The sequence below is a fragment of the Choloepus didactylus genome, chromosome 14, assembly GCF_015220235.1.
Source record: "Choloepus didactylus isolate mChoDid1 chromosome 14, mChoDid1.pri, whole genome shotgun sequence".
Classification (NCBI taxonomy): domain Eukaryota; kingdom Metazoa; phylum Chordata; class Mammalia; order Pilosa; family Megalonychidae; genus Choloepus; species Choloepus didactylus.
In genome coordinates this window covers 58218138-58238218 of record NC_051320.1, presented here as the reverse complement: position 1 = coordinate 58238218, position 20081 = coordinate 58218138, and the positions used below count along the sequence as shown (strand labels likewise).

General features: G+C 36.6%; 1 protein-coding gene across 2 annotated transcripts in view; it reads left to right on the top strand.

Moving 5' to 3' along the window:
- UBR5 (ubiquitin protein ligase E3 component n-recognin 5) overlaps positions 1–20081 on the top strand; it is a 173203-nt gene that overhangs the window by 34939 nt on the left and 118183 nt on the right. For both annotated transcript variants that reach the window (XM_037802663.1, XM_037802662.1), the window contains exons 2-4: positions 17769–17813; positions 18199–18280; positions 18744–18820. In XM_037802663.1, coding sequence (XP_037658591.1) covers positions 17769–17813; positions 18199–18280; positions 18744–18820 — 204 coding nt within the window. The remainder of the gene's footprint in view (positions 1–17768; positions 17814–18198; positions 18281–18743; positions 18821–20081) is intronic.

The following is a 20081-nucleotide window of genomic DNA, read 5'->3' as shown; positions in this document are numbered from 1 at the left end:
CTTGTGTGATTTGAGGTCGATTACTGTAAGAATAAAGTCAGATGTTTGCTACCTGTCAAGGTTTTCTTTGGGTAGGCAATGGATGAGAAAAGTCAGACTGCTATTTTAGAAATTGTCAAGCCAAATTTAGAGAAATAAAATGTGATTATGACTTGTGGCTAAGCAAAGATATGTTAGACATCAATGTAAAAGCTGAGATTGGAATTATAAGACTGTTATCAGCTTACTTTTTTTTTTTTTACATTTTTTTATTGCGAAATATATACACAGAAAAATGTTAACATTCAAAGTAAATTTAACAAGTAGTTAACAGATTTCAAAGAATGTTATGGATTACAGTTCCGCCATTTCAGTTATTTCCTGATTGTGAAGTGTAACATATATACCAAAAGGTGGTAACTTTCAAAGTACGATTTAACAAGTAGTTATAGAGCAAGTTTCAAAGAATGTTATGGTTTACAGTTCCACCATTTCACTTATTTCCTTATTGTGAAATATATACAGAAATACAGAAAGCTTTTAAAGTATAATTTAATAAGGAGCTATAGAGCAAATTTTGAAGCATGTTACATGTTACAGTTCCACCATGTCAGTTATTTCCTTCTAGCTATTCTAGTACCTTAGAGACTTAAAAAAACTATTTATGTAAAAAGTCAGTATTCGTAATCCTTTGTTAAATACTATCTTGTCACTTGCCACCCCTCGCTCTCATTTGGTCACTTCAGGGATATCTGGGCAGTGACCAACCTAACTTTTTCATATTGAAAAAGGGTGTCGACATTATGGGGAAGGGGGCTGCATGTGGTTGATGTTCTTGGAGAGGCTGTTGCCTCAGGGTTTGGGGACTTTTCTGGCATAGGAACACTGAGGAATATAAGTTTCTGATAAGTAAACTTAGTGAAACTTTTATGGAGTCTCAGATAGGGACCTAGGTATTCTTTAGTTCAGCTTACTTTTTACTGAGGAAATATCAATCTTATACCATGGGTCTGAAACTCAGGTGTCTACAGGTGCCAGGCAGGTTACCCTAGTATGTAAGCTCAGTTCCTATAACTGATTTTTAAAGAGAAGCTTGAAATCCAAATTTTTATGTGAAATCTTCCAATTTAAATTGCAAAGAAGTTAAAAAAATGAAATTAAAATACTTTATGATTCAGTTGAAGTACATCTATAGGCTGACAGTTTGTGACACTGTGGTCCTTCTGCTTTAGTAATTACACAGCTTTTGATATAAATCTTCAAGAGGTTCTTTTGTGTCTGTGCCCCAACTCTCCCTGACACTGAAAACCAGTGGCTATACAGTGCTTCAATGGGAGTTTAATGCTTTTGGAGGGTGGGGTGGGGTGGGGTGAGTAGGATGGAGGGCATTTCGCTACCTTGTTATGCCACTTTATATCTGAAAAGTATCATGCATAGGTAGAAAACTTATTGAGAGTGCAAGATAGATCAATGGATTTTTTTAAAAATTCAGTTTTATTGAGATATATTCACATACCATACAATCATCCATGGTGTATAATCAGCTGTTCACAGTTCCATCTTATAGTTGTGCATTCATCACCCTAATCCATTTTTGAACATTTTCCTTACACCAGAAAGAATCAGAATAAGAATAAAAAATAAAAATAAAAAAAGAACACTCAAATCACCCCCCCCATCCCACCCTATTTTTCATTTAGGTTTTGTCCCCATTTTTCTACTCATCCATCCATCTACTCATCCAGGATAAAGGGAGTGTGATCCACAAGGTTTTCACAATCACACTGTTACCCCTTGTAATCTACATTGTTATACAATCATCTTTAGGAGTCAGGGCTACTGTGTTGGAGTTTGGTAGTTTCAGCTGTTTACTTCTAGCTATTCCAATACATTAAAACCTAAAAAGTGTTATCTATATAGTGCATAAGAATGTCCACCAGAGTGACCTCTCGACTCTATTTGAAATCTCTCAGCCACTGAAGCTTTATTTTGTTTCATTTCGCATCCCCCTGTTGGTCAAGAAGATGTTCTCAGTCCGACGAGTCATCCCTGGGAGTTATATCCTGTGTTGCCAGGGAGATTTACACCCCTGGGAGTCAGGCCCCATGTAGGGGGGAGGGCAGCAAGATCACCTGCCAAGGTGGCTTAGTTAGAGAAGATCAATGGATTTTAATGGAACAGTATGAAAAGTTCATTGATGGGGTTTCAGCTTCCATCTTGCAATAAACCTTTAAGAGTTTAATTTTTCAAGTTTTGGTGTAGTAGCAAAGAAGAATATCCACAATTTAAAATCTATTTAAAAAGTGCATACCTAGGAGGTTATTTTGGTTGACATTCATGGCTGTTTTGGTAAAAAGAATTAACTATTACTCATTCTTTTTCATCACTGATTTTGTATTGGTACCTTTAATGGCACTGTGCACTTTAGAATAGAGTACAGTGGCAATTTTCAGAGTGTAGTCTGTGGTCCCCTATGAGGGAGGGCCATAGAGCAAAGAGCTAGGGGTCATCAGCAAAGGCCCTATGGGCATTGGGGGAAGCGCTCGGGACTGTAGTTGGCGTCTTCATGCGGGTCACTTTTGTATATCAGACCGCAGCTGCTGCCTGTAGCTCTCGTGAGCCTCTGGTGCCTCCAGGTCCTGGCTCAGACTCTTTCAGGGGATCTGTGGGGTTGAAACTATCTTCATAGTAATATCGAGACATTGTCTGTTTCCCTGTGTTGGACATTTGCATTGATGTTGCAAAAGCAATGATGAGTAAAGCTGCTGGTTCCTTAGCACACATCAAGGAAGTGGCACCAAACTGTACTAATAGTCATTGGATTCTTCACTCTTGCACTTGAAGGAAAAAAGCCCATTTTACTTTAAGAATCCTTGATGAAGCAGTAAAAATCATTTACTTTATTAAATCTTTTTTTGAGTATACATCTTCTTAATATTCAATCTGACAATGAGAAAAACAGTGGTTGTCTTGAGGAAAAAGTACTTGTGATTGTTTTAGCTGCAAACTGAACTGACCGCTTTTTTCATGGAACACCATTTTTACTTGAAAGAGTGATTGACAGACAAAGTGTGGTCATTCAGACTTTGGTATTTGACAGACTTTCTCTCAAAATGTCCTTCCAAGGAAAACAACTGAAGGTATTTGTGGCCAGTAATAAATTTGAGCTTTCAAGCAAAAAATTAGAATTGTAGAAAACTTGTGTCTTCCATGTGAGTTTGGTAGACTGGTAGTGACATTAATGAATGTGATTTTTGAAGATGGGCATAAGCCAGTAATCTAGTATTTTCCAAATGACATGTATGCTGTTACAGAATCATGCTTTGGGTAAAAGATTTATTCAGAGTTCATTGACAGGCTTCAGATTCCACATTGCTATCAACCTTTCAGAAACTATCATTTGTTGGATTTTGGTGTAGTATCAAAGAAGAGTATCCACAATTATCTGAAAAGGATATTAAAATATTCCTCTCTTTTTAGGCAACATCTGTGTAGGGCTAGATTTTCTTTGTATACTTCAACCAAAACATCATACTGCAACAAATTAAATGTAGGAGCAGATCTGATACTCTAGCTATTTTATATTATATCTGATAATGAAGAGATTTATAAAAATGTGAAGCAATTCCCCATCACACATATTTTTGGGAAAATAGTTATTTTTCATAAAAAGATAATTTATGTCAATGTGTAATGAGTTTATTATTTTTTAAATAAATACTTAAAAATTTCTTTGTTCTGATTTTAATTGTGTAAATATCAGTGGATGTACAGCACATAAACAAAAGCTTTTGGGAATCCTCAATAATTTCTAAGACTGTAAAGTAGTCCTGAAGCCTGATAGTTTGAGATTTATTAGAGAACATTATCGGGGATTGGGGTGGGGGCATGGGAGAAGGGAGAAGAGGCTCCTGGGAAGTATTTGGGGAGGTGAAAAATGCGTATTTGTTGAGATTCTGATTTACTTTTAGAGAAAACCCTCCCTATAGGAGATTCAAAGAAATAAACTCATGGTCTTTGTTTTCTTGATGCCTAAAATCAAGTATTTTTTTTTGTTTCTGTTAACATTTTTAGTTCCTGTTTGGCCATTACAATAATCTTGCTCATCGATTCCTTAATGTTAACCTATGAAGCTTTCCATGGTCAGCTGTGACATGAGAAAAATTAAGGACAAAATACGGAGTTTTTAATATAGCTAAATTTTATATTTAATTTATATTTATTCTAAGGTTCTGGTCTTCCTACACTTTTGGAATGAAAATGAGGAATAGTGATGTTTTCTGTGTGTGCTTGTCAAAATAACTCTTCTCATTACCACTTTAAGCTTCCTCCCCCACCTCCCCACCCCCATACTGTTCTGTGTTATTCCAAAGTTGGGGAATCAGTGATCAGAGTTAAATTCAGGTACAAGCAGTACAAGATGGATTTAAAAAAAAAAATACGTCTGAAAGTCAAATTGCAGACAGCCTACGAGAGGTGTTCCATGATCACAGAGATGAAGCGAAGCTTCCCTAATGTGCTGGTGCTCCTTGCTTGGGCTGAGGCAACCCGGAAGGCTGTCGTGACGCTTAATAGCAGCTGACCCCCACTCCTTTGCTAGTGGGGGGGTGTGTGTGATTGGAAAGCAGGGGTGGAGGATATTGCACACACCCACACAGACAAACACACCCCAGGGCTATAAAGATACATCAGGAAGTCACAGCATTGAGTAGGTAGGGATAAAGGCTTTCTTCCCATCCCACACAGACAGATCCACAGTGCAGCACGAGGAGAAGACTCAGTTTGTCCCCTCCCATCTTATACTCAGGCCTCCCTAAAGGGGCTTCCCGCTTAGCTTGCCTTAGCTGGTTTGCCACTAGCTTGCTCCAGGACTGTGTGAAAAGGGATTTGGGGTTGGATCCATTCTTGACTGGATTGAATAAGGTAGTTCAGGCTCTCAGTTTGCTGACAAAGGGTGGGTACGTGACTATTAGATGCTGGCACAAGTAAATGACCGACTCTTCAACTTTGCCCGAAGCCCAGCCTTTCCTTCTTGTTATGGAGCTGGCAGGTGGGACCACCATGTGACAGTTTGAATTTATTAGTGTCAGTAATGATGAGAGTGGTTGGCATGTGGCAAAGCAGTTCACAAGTGGCAGTGTATATAGTATGGTGTAATAGTTGTATAAAAGAACAATGTGTGCAAGTTGAGAACTGACTGCCCTATAGTTAGGAAAAGTGCATGATGATAGAGAAAAAAGACCATGTCCTGTAGTTAGGGATGGGTTTGACTCCTGTCTCTGTAATCTCTCTGGTAACAAGAGTAGTTGTTAAAAAAAAAAAGAAAAATTGTATGTGTGATTTCACTGTTCCTTGAGTTTGAAGTAGTTATTTTAAACTTTAATATTTGAGGGTTTGCTTTTGGAGAAATGGCAAAAATATTCCTACAATATATATTTTTTCTACCAGAAAATATCTGAGCATAGATTTTAAATGTATTATTTTTGTGTGTGTGTTTTTTGGCAATATGTGCCTCCTCTGACATTGATGACAAAAGGTGAGCTTCAAGGTATTTTCTGTGGGAGTCTGTAATTTAGTGTTGTAGGTGACCTTTACTGATTGTTATCTGTTGTCATTTTGTATGGTTTTATTAAGCCCTTTACTCCAAAATAGAATTTTCTAAGTATGTAAAAGTTTTATTCTATGAATGGATGCTAATATGGTCACTGGGTAAGTAGTGAGTTATTAAATGATTTTCACATGTTAACAGGTCTGTTTGTAACTCTTCCAAAAGAGACTTATGTATGCATACTTTTCTTGCTTGTTCTTTAATTTGAGATGGAAGACCTAGGGAGTTGGTTTTGTTGAGGTTACGATCAGGAACCTTTTTGTCTCTGAAATGGAATGTATTTAAGTAAAATTGTACTTTTTTTTTACTCTTGAAACTGTTTCCAAAGAAGTGGAGGGGTGGGGAAGACTTGGCAAGTTATATCCTGTTTTTACTTTGAGCCCCAAGACACTTCAGACAGAAACCCAAATGACTAGAATGTAAAATAGACAGTGAAAATCCTATATGAGAAGCTGTAGAAAGAAAATTAGATTTACCAAGAAAAGTTCATGGAGGAGCTCGTATTTGAGCTGGGCCTGACATAAGTAGGAACGAGACTGGAGGGAATGTCCTGGTGACAGATTGTGCCACTTTCCCCTATTAAGGTGACTGCTGATAAATGTGAAACGGGTAGGTGTACCTTGTCTTACAATTCCAGATACCTGTTTTTGGTGGGTTATCAGAAATTTTTCTGTCCTGGAAAGTTGAAGCTTTTTTTGGGATCTGCGTATACCCAAATTCCTTTTGCTTAAGAAATACAGCAAGAAAGATTCGTCAGGTTTCATTCTGTGTAAGGAAGGGTGTGTGCTTGAGCATGCATGTATGTTATGTGGCTGGGGGTAGATAGAGAATTATAAACTGAAGAACCTGCCCTAAGTGTTCTTGCCAATTGAGGATTGGTGAGAAGATGAATCATTTTTGAAATTATAATGGTAAATTTGGGGAAAATGAGATGGAAATTACAGGAGATTTAAGAGCAGCAATGAAAAATGTTAGTCTCTAGCAGGTATTGTTATACTTTGTTTTCCTGTCTTTATGAACATCAGTTTGCTGTTACTTTACCTTGGAACTTAAAAAAAAAGAAAAAAATCCAGCCTCTTAATCTGTAAAGTGATCTATATATTTAAAGGAATAGTTATCTAATTGGAATATAGAATAAATCTTTGGTGTGGAAGTACTAAGGATTGTCAGAAGTTTATTGCTAATTTATCCATTGTGTGTTACAGCAAACTCAAAGGCTTTCCTCTCTGGCCTTGAATGAGATTAAATGCTGAGCTGTGAAGTTATTTTGCAATATTATGCTGCTCTCTTAAAGTTGTTTTCCATCATGACCACATATAAAGGTTTATTCTGAAATGGAATTTGGAGGACTCTGAGGTGGTTTTCCTTTTATTTTAACAGTGCAAACTTTTGTTAATATTGTTACAAGGAAAAATATAGTTAAGAACTTTGTCTTGTAAATTTTTTGGATGCAAGCTTTCAAGTAGATGAATGTCTAATAATTACGTAGATACATTCAGTAGTTTCAGAAATTTAAGTGTGTATGATTATTGGCCTGAGGTGATTCCATGATTTAAATCTCTGCTGAAGATTGTGTAATATAAAAGGGAACTAAATACCCTTTATTATAGCTTACGTTTTTTTTTCCTTTGTGTTTTTTGTCATCATCTTGTAAACTAATGTGAGGGCCAGTTAAGTCATAACTGTCCTGAGATTTGGAACAGTGATGTATTTTGAGAAATTTATGGAATTTATGAATTTTTAAAAATTTGATATTCAGGGGAACATTCTGAGTGACCATGTAAAATCAATTTCAGATAGGTAAGATGAAACATGAAACCAAATATGATTGGTAATGCCATTTCCATATAAACATTACATAATAAATTCTTTATTGATGTACTTGGTTTTCATATAGTTGTAAGGATTTCAGAACTGAAAAGAAAGAGAGGTGGCTAATAATAGTCCTTCCTAACATAGATGAGAATCAGAGACCTACTGAGCTTAAATGAGCCCAGTTAATGGCAGTTTAGCTAGGGGTAAAAAAAACTCAGTTCTCTTGTTAGCCAATAAGTATTTCCAATTCAAATAGGCTTAAAATTTCAGATGTGTTTAGGAGTCAGTCTTGCCATGATTTTTATTTTTTATTTTTAAAAAATTTTTTAGCTTTCATTGACTTTTTTTTTTAATCATCATTTTATTGAGATATATTCACATACCACGCAGTCATACAAACAAATTGTACTTTCGATTGTTTACAGTACCATTACATAGTTGTACATTCATCACCTAAATCAATCCCTGACACCTTCATTATCACACACACAAAAATAACAAGAATAATAATTAGAGTGAAAAAGAGCAATTGAAGTAAAAAAGAACACTGGGTACCTTTATCTGTTTGTTTGCTTCCCCTACTTTTCTACACATCCATCCATAAACTAGACAAAGTGGAGTTTGGTCCTTATGGCATTCCCGATCCCATTGTCACCCCTCATAAGCTACATTTTTATACAACTGTCTTCGAGATTCATGGGTTCTGGGTTGTAGTTTAATAGTTTCAGGTATCCACCACCAGCTACCCCAATTCTTTAGAACCTAAAAAAGGTTGTCTAAAGTGTGCGTAAGAGTGCCCACCAGAGTGATCTCTCGGCTCGTTTTGGAATCTCTCTGCCACTGAAGCTTATTTCATTTCCTTTCACATCCCCCTTTTGGTCAAGAAGATGTTCTCCATCCCACGATGCCGGGTCTACATTCCTCCCCGGGAGTCATATTCCACGTTGCCAGGGAGATTCACTTCCCTGGGTGTCTGATCCCACGTAGGGGGGAGGGCAGTGATTTCACCTTTCAAGTTGGCTTAGCCAGAGAGAGAGGGCCACATCTGAGCAACAAAGAGGCATTCAGGAGGAGACTCTTAGCACAAATACAGGGAGGCCTAGCCTCTCCTTTGCAGCAACCGTCTTCCCAAGGGTAAAACTTATGGTAGAGGGCTCAACCCATCAAACCACCAGTCCCGTATGTCTGTGGTCATGTTAGCAACCATGGAGGTGGGGTAGGCCAATACCCCTGCATTCTCCACAGGCTCCTCAAGGGGGCACTACATCTTTTTTTTTTTTTTTCCTTGTTTGTCTTTTTTCTTTTTTTTTTTTTTAACTTTCCCTTCTTTTTTAAATCAACTGTATGAAAAAAAAGTTAAAAAGAAAACAAACATACAATAAAAGAACATTTCAAAGAGACCATAACAAGGGAGTAAGAAAAAGACAACTAACCTAAGATAACTGCTTAACTTCCAACATGTTCCTACTTTACCCCAAGAAAGTTACATAATATAGCAACATTTCAGTGAACTTGTTCTACTACATCCATCAGAAATTAACAGACCATAGTCATTTCTGGGCATCCCCAGAACGTTAAATAGCTTATCTGTTCTTCTTGGATTATTGTTCCCCCTTCCTTAATTGCTCTCTACTGCTAGTTCCCCTACATTCTACATTATAAACCATTTGTTTTACATTTTTCAAAGTTCACATTAGTGGTAGCATATAATATTTCTCTTTTTGTGCCTGGCTTATTTCGCTCAGCATTATGTCTTCAAGGTTCATCCATGTTGTCATATGTTTCACCAGATCGTTCCTTCTTACTGCCGCGTAGTATTCCATCGTGTGTATATACCACATTTTATTTATCCACTCATCTGTTGAAGGACATTTGGGTTGTTTCCATCTCTTGGCAATTGTGAATAATCCTGCTATGAACATTGGCGTGCAGATATCTGTTCGTGTCACTGCTTTCCGATCTTCCGGGTATATACCGAGAAGTGCAATCGCTGGATCGAATGGTAGCTCTATATCTAGTTTTCTAAGGAACTGCCAGACTGACTTCCAGAGTGGCTGAACCATTATACAGTCCCACCAACAGTGAATAAGAGTTCCAATTTCTCCACATCCCCTCCAGCATTTGTAGTTTCCTGTTTGTTTAATGGCAGCCATTCTAATCGGTGTTAGATGGTATCTCATTGTGGTCTTAATTTGCATCTCTCTAATAGCTGGTGAAGCTGAACATTTTTTCATGTGTTTCTTGGCCATTTGTATTTCCTCTTCAGAGAACTGTCTTTTCATATCTTTTGCCCATTTTATAATTGGGCTGTCTGTACTATTGTCATTGAGTTGTAGGATTTCTTTGTATATGCAAGATATCAGTCTTTTGTCAGATACATGGTTTCCAAAAATTTTTTCCCATTGAGTTGGCTGCCTCTTTACCTTTTTGAGAAATTCCTTTGAGGTGCAGAAACTTCTAAGCTTGAGGAGTTCCCATTTATCTATTTTCTCTTTTGTTGCTTGTGCTTTGGGTGTAAAGTCTAGGAAGTGGCCTCCTAATACAAGGTCTTGAAGATGTTTTCCTACATTATCTTCTAGGAGTTTAATGGTACTTTCTTTTATATTGAGATCTTTGGTCCATTTTGAGTTAATTTTTGTGTAGGGGGTGAGGTAGGGGTCCTCTTTCATTCTTTTGGATATGGATATCCAACTCTCCCAGCCCCATTTGTTGAAAAGACCATTATGACTCAGTTCGGTGACTTTGGGGGCCTTATCAAAGATCAGTCGGCCATAGATCTGAGGGTCTATCTCTGAATTCTCAATTCGATTCCATTGATCTATATGTCTATCTTTGTGCCAGTACCATGCTGTTTTGGCAACTGTGGCTTTATAATAAGCTTCAAAGTCAGGGAGTGTAAGTCCTCCCACTTCGTTTTTCTTTTTTAGAGTGTCTTTAGCAATTCGAGGCATCTTCCCTTTCCAAATAAATTTGATAACTAGCTTTTCCAAGTCTGCAAAGGTAGGTTGTTGGAATTTTGATTGGGATTGCATTGAATCTGTAGATGAGTTTGGGTAGAATTGACATCTTAATGACATTTAGCCTTCCTATCCATGAACATGGAATATTTTTCCATCTTTTAAGGTCCCCTTCTATTTCTTTTAGTAGAGTTATGTAGTTTTCTTTGTATAGGTCTTTTACATCTTTGGTTAAGTTGATTCCTAGGTACTTGATTTTTTTAGTTGCTATTGAAAATGGTATCTTTTTCTTGAGTGTCTCTTCAGTTTGTTCATTTCTAGCATATAGAAACATTACTGACTTATGTGCATTAATCTTGTATCCCGCTACTTTGCTAAATTTGTTGATTAGCTCTAGTAGGTGTATCGTTGATTTCTCAGGGTTTTCTAGATATAAGGTCATATCATCTGCAAACAATGACAGTTTCACTTCTTCTTTTCCAATTTGGATGCCTTTTATTTCTTTGTCTTGCCGGATTGCCCTGGCTAGCACTTCCAGCACAATGTTGAATAACAGTGGTGACAGCGGGCATCCTTGTCTTGTTCCTGATCTTAGAGGGAAGGCTTTCAGTCTCTCACCATTGAGTACTATGCTGGCTGTGGGTTTTTCATATATGCTCTTTACCATGTTGAGGAAGTTTCCATCAATTCCTACCTTTTGAAGTGTTTTTATCAAAAAGGGATGTTGGATTTTGTCAAATGCTTTTTCAGCATCTATTGAGATGATCAGTTGATTTTTCCCTTTCGAGTTTTTAATGTGTTGTAATACATTGGTTGTTTTTCTTATGTTGAACCATCCTTGCATGCCTGGAATGAACCCCACTTGGTCATGGTGTATGATTTTTTTAATGTGTCTTTGGATTCGATTTGCAAGTATTTTGTTGAGGATTTTTGCATCTATATTCATTAGGGAGATTGGCCGGTAGTTTTCCTTTTTTGTAGCATCTTTGCCTGGTTTTGGTATTAGATTGATGTTAGCTTCATAAAATGAGTTAGGTAGTGTTCCATTTTCTTCAATGTTTTGAAAGACTTTGAGTAAGATTGGTGTCAGTTCTTTCTGGAAAGTTTGGTAGAATTCCCCTGTGAAGCCATCTGGCCCTGGGCATTTATTTGTGGGAAGATTTTTGATGACTGATTGGATCTCTTTGCTTGTGATGGGTTGGTTGAGGTCTTCTATTTCTTCTCTGGTCAGGATAGGTTGTTCATATGTTTCCAGGAAATTGTCCATTTCTTCTACATTATCCAGTTTGTTGCCATACAGTTGTTCATAATATCCTCTTACAATTTTTTTAATTTCTTCAGGATCTGCAGTTATGTCACCTTTTTCATTCATTATTTTGTTTATATGGGTCTTCTCTCTTTTTGATTTTGTCAGTCTAGCTAGGGGCTTGTCAATCTTGTTGATCTTCTCAAAGAACCAACTTTTGGTGATATTTATCCTTTCTATTGTTTTTTTGTTCTCTATGTCATTTATTTCTGCTTTAATCCTTGTGATTTCTTTTCTTGTACTTGGTTTAGGATTGGTTTGCTGTTCATTTTCTAGCTTCTTCAGTTGATCCATTAGTTCTTTGATTTTGGCTCTTTCTTCCTTTTTAATATATGCGTTTAGTGCTATAAATTTCCCCCTTAGCACTGCTTTTGCTGCATCCCATAGGTTTTGGTATGTTGTGTTCTCATTTTCATTCGTCTCTATATTTAGCAATTTCTCTTGCTATTTCTTCTTTAACCCACTGATTGTTTAGGAGTGTGTTGTTTAACCTCCAGGTATTTGTGAATTTTCTAAGTCTCTGATGGTTATTGACTTCTAATTGTATTCCACTGTGGTCAGAGAATGTGCTTTGAATAATTTCAATCTTTTTAAATTTATTGAGGCTTGTTTTATGTCCCAGCATATGATCTATTCTGGAGAAAGTTCCGTGAGCACTAGAAAAGTATGTGTATCCTGGTGATTTGGGATGTAATGTCCTGTAGATGTCTGTTAAATCTAATTCATTTATCAGATTGTTTAGGTTTTCAATTTCCTTATTGGTCTTCTGTCTGGTTGATCTATCTATAGGAGAGAGTGATGTGTTGAAGTCTCCCACAATTATTGTGGAAACATCAATTGCTTCCTTTAGTTTTGCCAGTGTTTCTCTCATGTATTTTGTGGCACCTTGATTGGGTGCATAGACATTTACGATTGTTATTTCTTCTTGCTGAATTGCCCCTTTTATTAGTATGTAGTGGCCTTCTTTGTCTCTCAAAACATCCCTGCATTTGAAGTCTATTTTATCTGAGATTAATATTGCTACACCTGCTTTCTTTTGGCTGTAGCTTGCATGAAATATTTTTTTCCATCCTTTCACTTTCAGTTTCTTTGTGTCCCTGTGTCTAAGATGAGTCTCTTGTATGCAACATATTGATGGTTCATTTTTTTTGATCCATTCTGCGAATCTATATCTTTTAATTGGGGAGTTTAATCCATTTACATTCAACGTTAAAACCGTGAAGGCATTTCTTGAATCGGCAATCTTATCCTTTAGATTATGTTTGCCATATTTTTCCCTCTCTCTATTAATATCCTTTATTGTACCCATACCGAATCTCTTTACTACTGAACCTTTCTCCAAGTCTCTCTGTCCTGTCTTTGTTTCTCTGTCTGTAGGGCTCCCTTTAGTATCTCCAGTAGGGCAGGTCTCTTGTTAGCAAATTCTCTCAGCATTTCTTTGTCTGTGAAAAATTTAAGCTCTCCCTCAAATTTGAAGGAGAGCTTTGCTGGATAAAGTATTCTTGGCTGGAAATTCCTCTCACTCAGAATTTTAAATATGTCGTGCCACTGCCTTCTTGCCTCCATTGTGGCTGCTGAGTAGTCACTACTTAGTCTTATGCTGTTTCCTTTGTATGTGGTGAATTGCTTTTCTCTTGCTGCTTTCAGAACTTGCTCCTTCTCTCCTATGTTTGACAGTGTGATCAGTATATGTCTCGGAGTGGGTTTTTTTGGATTTATTCTATTTGGAGTTCGCTGAGCATTTATGATTTGTGTATTTATGTTGTTTAGAAGATTTGGGAAGTTTTCCCCAACAATTTCTTTGAATACTCTTCCTAGACCTTTACCCTTTTCTTCCCCTTCTGGGACACCAATGAGTCTTATATTTAGACGTTTCATATTATCTATCATATCCCTGAGGTTCATTTCGAGTTTTTCAATTTTTTTCCCCATTCTTTCTTTTATGCTTTCATTTTCCATTCTGTCATCTTCCAGGTCACTGATTCGTTGTTCAACTTCCTCTAGTCTTGTACTATGAGTGTCCAGAATCTTTTTAATTTGGTCAACAGTTTCTTTAATTTCCATAAGATCATCCATTTTTTTATTTAGTCTTGCAATGTCTTCTTTATGCTCTTCTAGGGTCTTCTTGATTTCCTTCATATCCCGTACTATGGTCTCATTGTTCATCTTTAGTTCTTTGAGTAGCTGCTCTAGGTGCTGTGTCTCTTCTGGTCTTTTGATTTGGGTGCTTGGGCTTGGGTTATCCATATCGTCTGGTTTTTTCATATGCTTTACAATTTTCTGTTGTTTTTGGCCTCGTGGCATTTGCTGAACTTGATAGGGTTCTTTTAGGGTTTGTAGACCTATTGAAGTCCTTATCTCTAATTTATCAGATCTACAGCTTCGTGGAGTACACTTTCTCTAACTAAGCAGCAGGTGGCATCCACGAGCCACCTGTTCTCCACAAGCCAGATCTCCCCTGCTTAGCCTTTTTGGTGAGTGGGGGAGTGAGTCTTGTGGGGCCCAATTGGTGTACCAAGCTTGCGTGTGTAGTTGGTGTTGCCTGCTCTGTATGTGGGGCGTGTTTCTGGGCAGTCGGGGAGGGGGGGTGGCCCTAACAATCAAATCTCCCTGATGATCCTGGAGTTTTAAAGCTGCTGCAATAGTCTAATCCTTCAGTTCAGTCCTGCCACAGTTTGTCTCTGCCAGTGACCCACAAGTCTTTGGTATTGGCGTATGGCTCCTGAGACTTGCAAGTGGGCCCCTCTTCCAGGCTGTGCACCCCGGGTCCTCTGTTGAGGGATGACTGTGCTATGTCACAGGTGAGTGCCGTCCCCCCAGGGCAGTTCTGGGCTGCTGGGCTGTGTAGGGAGGCTCCCAGTCTGCTCAAATGATGGCTGAATGGGGCTTTGTTAATTCACACTGCTCCACCTTCCCAGCTCTGGGACATTCAGCTGAGGTTGCAGGGAAGGCTAATGTCCACGCCCAGTTTTGTGGTGTGTGCCTGTTATTTGAAGCACTTCCGTCACACTGGGTTGTCTGGGGCAGCTCTGGGCTATGGGGCTGGTGATGGGCAGGAGTGTTTCCCTTCCACCAGGCTGGTGGCTGTGAGTGGACACCCCCCCTTTCTTGGGAAGTTGTGTTGTTTAGTGAATTTTCTCAGCCACTGGATTATTGCCTTTTGTCTCAGAGCTCTCTTAGTTCTGCTCTTGACTTGACGTGCCCAAATTGCAATTCTTTGAAGCTTTCTGTATTGAGCTTCTTAGAGTAATTGTTTTAGAAAAAGCAAAAAGGATTTAAAAAAAAAAAAAAAAAAAAAAAAAAAAAACGGCCCTCCTCAGAGATCTAATGGGTTATTGAAATGGTAATAGACAAAGCAAACAGGGCCATTAAGGAAAGGTCCACAGGGCAGAGAGATCAGCTTTGCTTCGGGATTTGCATATGCGCCTCAAGGCCTGAGCTCCACCCTTCCCCTTTCTGTGTTCACCAGAACTCCAAAAATCCTCTGTTTTTATTTTGGAGTTTTTCGTGTTGTTTTTTTTCTATGCCTGTCTCCTCTCTGCTGGGCTGGCTGCTCTCAGAGTCTCTGGTGTCTGGTCTCAGTCTATCTATGGTTGGAGTTTGAATCAGTAGAATGAGTTTTCGATAAGAGCAGCCACTGCAGTTCTCCCTTCTCCTTCCCGGAGCTGACAGCCCCTCCTCCCCCGGGACTGAGCCTGGCAGGGAGGGGCGCGGGTCCCCTGGCCGCAAAAACTTACAGATTTCGCTGATCTCAGCAGTTCCACGTTTTCATGAGTGTTGTATGAAGTATGCCCAAAGACAGATTGCTCTGTGGTGTCCAGTCCACGCAGTTCCTGGCTTTTTACCTACTTTCCTGGAGGAGTAGCTAAAAGTTACAGCTCACCAGTCTGCCATCTTGCCCCGCCTCCTCATTGACTTTTTTTAAACTATTTATCGAAAAATTAAAACAAACAACAAAAAAAAACACACATTTCAAACAAAACAAAGCAAAGGATTAAGAAAAACAAATAACCTAAAATAACCGCTTTGCTTCCAACATGTTCTTTACCGTACCCCAAGGCAATTAATAAACCATATCCACACAGAGAATAAGAAAAACAAATAATTTAAAAGAACTACATTGCTTCCAACATGTTCCTACGATACCCAAGAAAATTAACAAACCATAATCAACCAAAGGTATAAGAAAAACCAAATAACCTAAAATAACTACATTGAAGCTGATTTTTTAATTCAATAGCTGTTTTTTTACTTTAACAAAAAATTAAAAAATAATTCAAACAAGACAACGGATTATGAAAAACAGAACTCTGTGAAAAATGTAAAATAAATGGTTTATATTGTAGAATGTAGGGGACCTAACGAAAGACAGCAAACAGTGAAGGGAGAACAATAATCTAATAAGAACAAATAAGTTATGGAGGGTAAACTTAATGTTCTGGGAATGCTCAGGAACGACTATGGTTTGTTAATTTCTGGGGAGTATGGTAGGAACAAGTTCGCAGAAATGTAGTTATTTTAGGTTATTTGTTTTTCGTATTCTTTTGTTCGGTTATGGTTTGTTAATTTTCTTGGGATATGAAAGGAACATGTTGGAAGCAATGTAGTTATTCTAGGTTATTTGTTTTTTTCATATTCCTTTGTTTTGGTTGTGTTTGAAATGTTTGTTTACTGTTTGTTTTTTGATTTTTTGATAAAGTATAAAAAACAATGACTTAAAGTAAATGAACAATGGGAAAAGGGGGAGAATGGAATGTTTTGGATTTTCTTTTTAATTTTAATTTTATTTTTTGGAGTAATGAAAATGTTCAAAGATTGTGGTGATGAAGGCACAGCTATATGATGGCACTATGAAAAACAGATTGTACACTTTGAAGGACTGTATGTTATATGAATATATCTCAATAAAATTGCGTTTAAAAAAAAAAAGGAGAAACATTCCTTAGCATAGCAAACAGGACAGAATTTACAGGAAAAAGTAAAGTTGAGGGACATGTGGCTCCTATAGTTCATACTAGAATCTCCTATTGAAATTATTGGGTTATTTACCTATAGATGTTGTGACATCTTTTTAATCCTAAATTAGCTTTAACATGAGTAATTATTTGGAATACATATATTGCTTTTATCTATTTGTACAAATGATTGAAATTTTGGCTTCATTTGTTTTTGTCACTCTTTGGAGAGCAAAATTTATGGAATGTCCCATTGATTTAATGTTTTAAACTTTTCCATTGCTTTTTAAAATCCCCAGCTTGTTATTAAGGGTATTAATTCTGAAAAAGTTTTAAAAGACTAGGCAATTGTTTTGGTAACAATAGAATCCAATTATAAAATCATTACATTTTATTATGTCTTTACATTATAATATGGCTTTGATATATGCCTAGTTTAATTGAGCATTTTATATTAATTCAAGACTGTTTCCTTGAGAGAAACAGCAGATTCATAACAGATAATACAAGTTAACATCTCTTTGTTATATAGCCCTCTGAGAGTTTTCTAAGCATGTTAGAAATGATAGATGTTATCGATAAGGACATTGAAATTATGTTCTATTGTACATCAAAAGGTCCTTCAAGAATTTGAGACTATACCTGAGATCAGTAAGGCTTTTCTGGCTGTAAATCCAGGGCTGCTTCTGCCCCATTATATTAAATACTTAATAGATCTGTGCTTCCCACGTGTTTTCCTTTCGTGATATACATGGACATTCAAGAATCTCTTGACATATACAACACAGTGTTTGAAAATGGGGACTTCCTTGGGATTAACTCAAGTTCCGGCCCTCCTGATGCTTTTGTTATGTAAACTGTAAGAAGCCTCAGTTTCCTCATCTGGGGATGTTATTATTAGTATTATTATTATTAAAATTGCTAATGGGATGGTGAGGAAAGGAAAAATATCTTCTGATATTTTTGGGACAAAAATGAAAGATATTATAAAAACCATTCTTGCCGTGTTGTGTGGTTTTTATAGCAATTTTTTTTTGTTTCCTTTGAAAATCACCAAAATAATGGTACAAGTACCTGTCAGAACTATGTTGTTTACAAAGGATCTGTACTTGTGATTTAATCACTTTTTTTTGGTTTTGTTTCTAAAGGTTACGGGAAGTTTCAGAGAAACTAAACAAATATAATTTAAACAGGTGAGAATTTTAAGATACTTTAAATTTTCCAACAAAGGACAGTTTTTCTCTGTTAGGAAAAAATTGATATTTAGGCACAGCTATTAATAATCTTTTAATCTGGATACCAACTTTTTATGAGTTAGGTTTCATTTGAACTAGTTTCTGTTCATACTGTTTTTAAAAATCTGTCATACTAAGGAGCTATGATTTTGGGAATTTTGTAATTAATGGTTTTTAATTAGTGTTTTATAATACATGAAAAATAATTTTTTGAAACAGGCTATGTTAGCTCTTTTTTTTTTTTTTCCTTTTGTTACTGGGGTAAAAAAAAATGTAGGAAATATGTATTTACTATTTAAAAAATAATTTTACTTACATATATATATATATTTTAATTTCCCAGCCACCCCCCTTTGAATGTATTGGAACAGGCTACTATTAAACAGTGTGTGGTGGGACCAAATCACGCTGCCTTTCTTCTTGAGGTAAATGATTTACTCTAAGGTAGAGAAATGAAAAATGAACAAAGTATACTCATGTATCATGTTGTTTCTTCCTTTTTATCCAAGGAAAACAGCAGCTGCTTCCAAGAGCTATTTCAGAGATCACCCAGTTCCATTTCCTTATAGTGGAAATGAGGAATCTAGACCCAGAGAAAGTTTAAAAGATTTATTGCAGCTTGAAACAGAATGGCGAGTCTCCTGATAACTGGTCATTTCCTCAGTCCAAATTTTTTCAGATTGAGGTGTTTTAAATTCTTTTCTACTGATCTCTTTATATGTATGTATAGCATATCCCCCAAACTCAGATATGACTGCCTTCAGGAAGGCAGCTTATTAGCTGTCTTCCGAATTGACAGTGATAGGCACGGAATATACTATTTGTTGAATGAATTCAAATTTTAATCCACATTTTACATTACATTTCTTCTATTTTCTCTGCTTTTAGGATGGTAGAGTTTGCAGAATTGGTTTTTCAGTACAGCCAGACAGATTGGAACTGGGTAAACCTGATAATAATGATGGGTAAGATATTAAGTCCTTCCTATTTAATATATGTTTAGTTCTTAAAAGGTATTACTTTATAAAACCTATGTTTTGATTTTGGTAACCCTCAAATTAAGAAGCATCGCATCTCACTGATGAACTAATTATAATAAGCAAACTCAAAAAGTTAGAATCTAGAATAGAGGCAACTAGGGGATATATTAGGGTTAGAGAATGGGGAGTGAATGCTTAATTTGTACAGAATTTCTATTATAGGTTGATTGTGAAAGGTTGGAAATGCATGGTGGTGATGGTAGCACATTTTAATATCACTGAAGTATGTAAGTGAATGTGGTTAAAAGGGGAATCTTTAGGTTGTATATGTTACTAGAATTAAAATTAGAAGGTAAAACAGTACTGTATAACAGTCAACCCTATTGTAGACAAGGGACTATAGTTAATAATACAAGTATAAGAGTGTTCTTTCATGAATTATAACAAATGTATGACAATAATACAAGGTGATAATAGGGTTGTATATGGGGAAAAATACACCTAATGTAAACTATGGAGGATAGTTAATAGTCCTATTTTAATAATCTTTCATAAATTGTAACAAAAGTGACTACTGTTTTTTTAAAAAAAGTTACAAAAAAGTGCTATAATCAGTTGTAACAAATGTTCTACCCCAATGTAAGGTTTTGTTGGTGGGATGGTATATGGGAATCCTGTATTTTATGCATGGTTGCATGGTTGTTCTGTAAACCCACAGCTTCTCTAATTAAAAGGGAAAAAAAAGAAGCATTGCAGAACATCAAATCTTAAAATAGAGTGAAATGGTTACTTTGTAGTTTGCTTTTAATTTTTATACAAGCACATTTATATCTAAAAATATTAGTGTTAAAAGTAGAAGAGTTGATGATCACTTAACAGAAATAAGTCACCCATGATACTACATTTTTGGTAGGTCCCAAGTCAAATCTGCTCTTTGACTGAAATGAGTTGTACATCACGGTTTCTCCTTTAATAATATTTCCAAATCAAGTAACTCAGTTTGAAAACAACAGGCCCATTAAAATTTTAGTCTTTAACAATGATAAAAGAATGCTAGATAATGTGTGATGAACTTCAGCTGGCTGCTTCTGAAGAAAACATGATTACTTTTGAAAATCTAAAGAAAAGTTACTACTTAGCATTCATTTGCAGTTAAAATGTGAAAACAATTTCAAAAAGAAAAGAAAGACAAATTGTTTTGAGGGGACAAGTTGTCAGGTTTGCTTTTTGATGCTGTGTATAAATT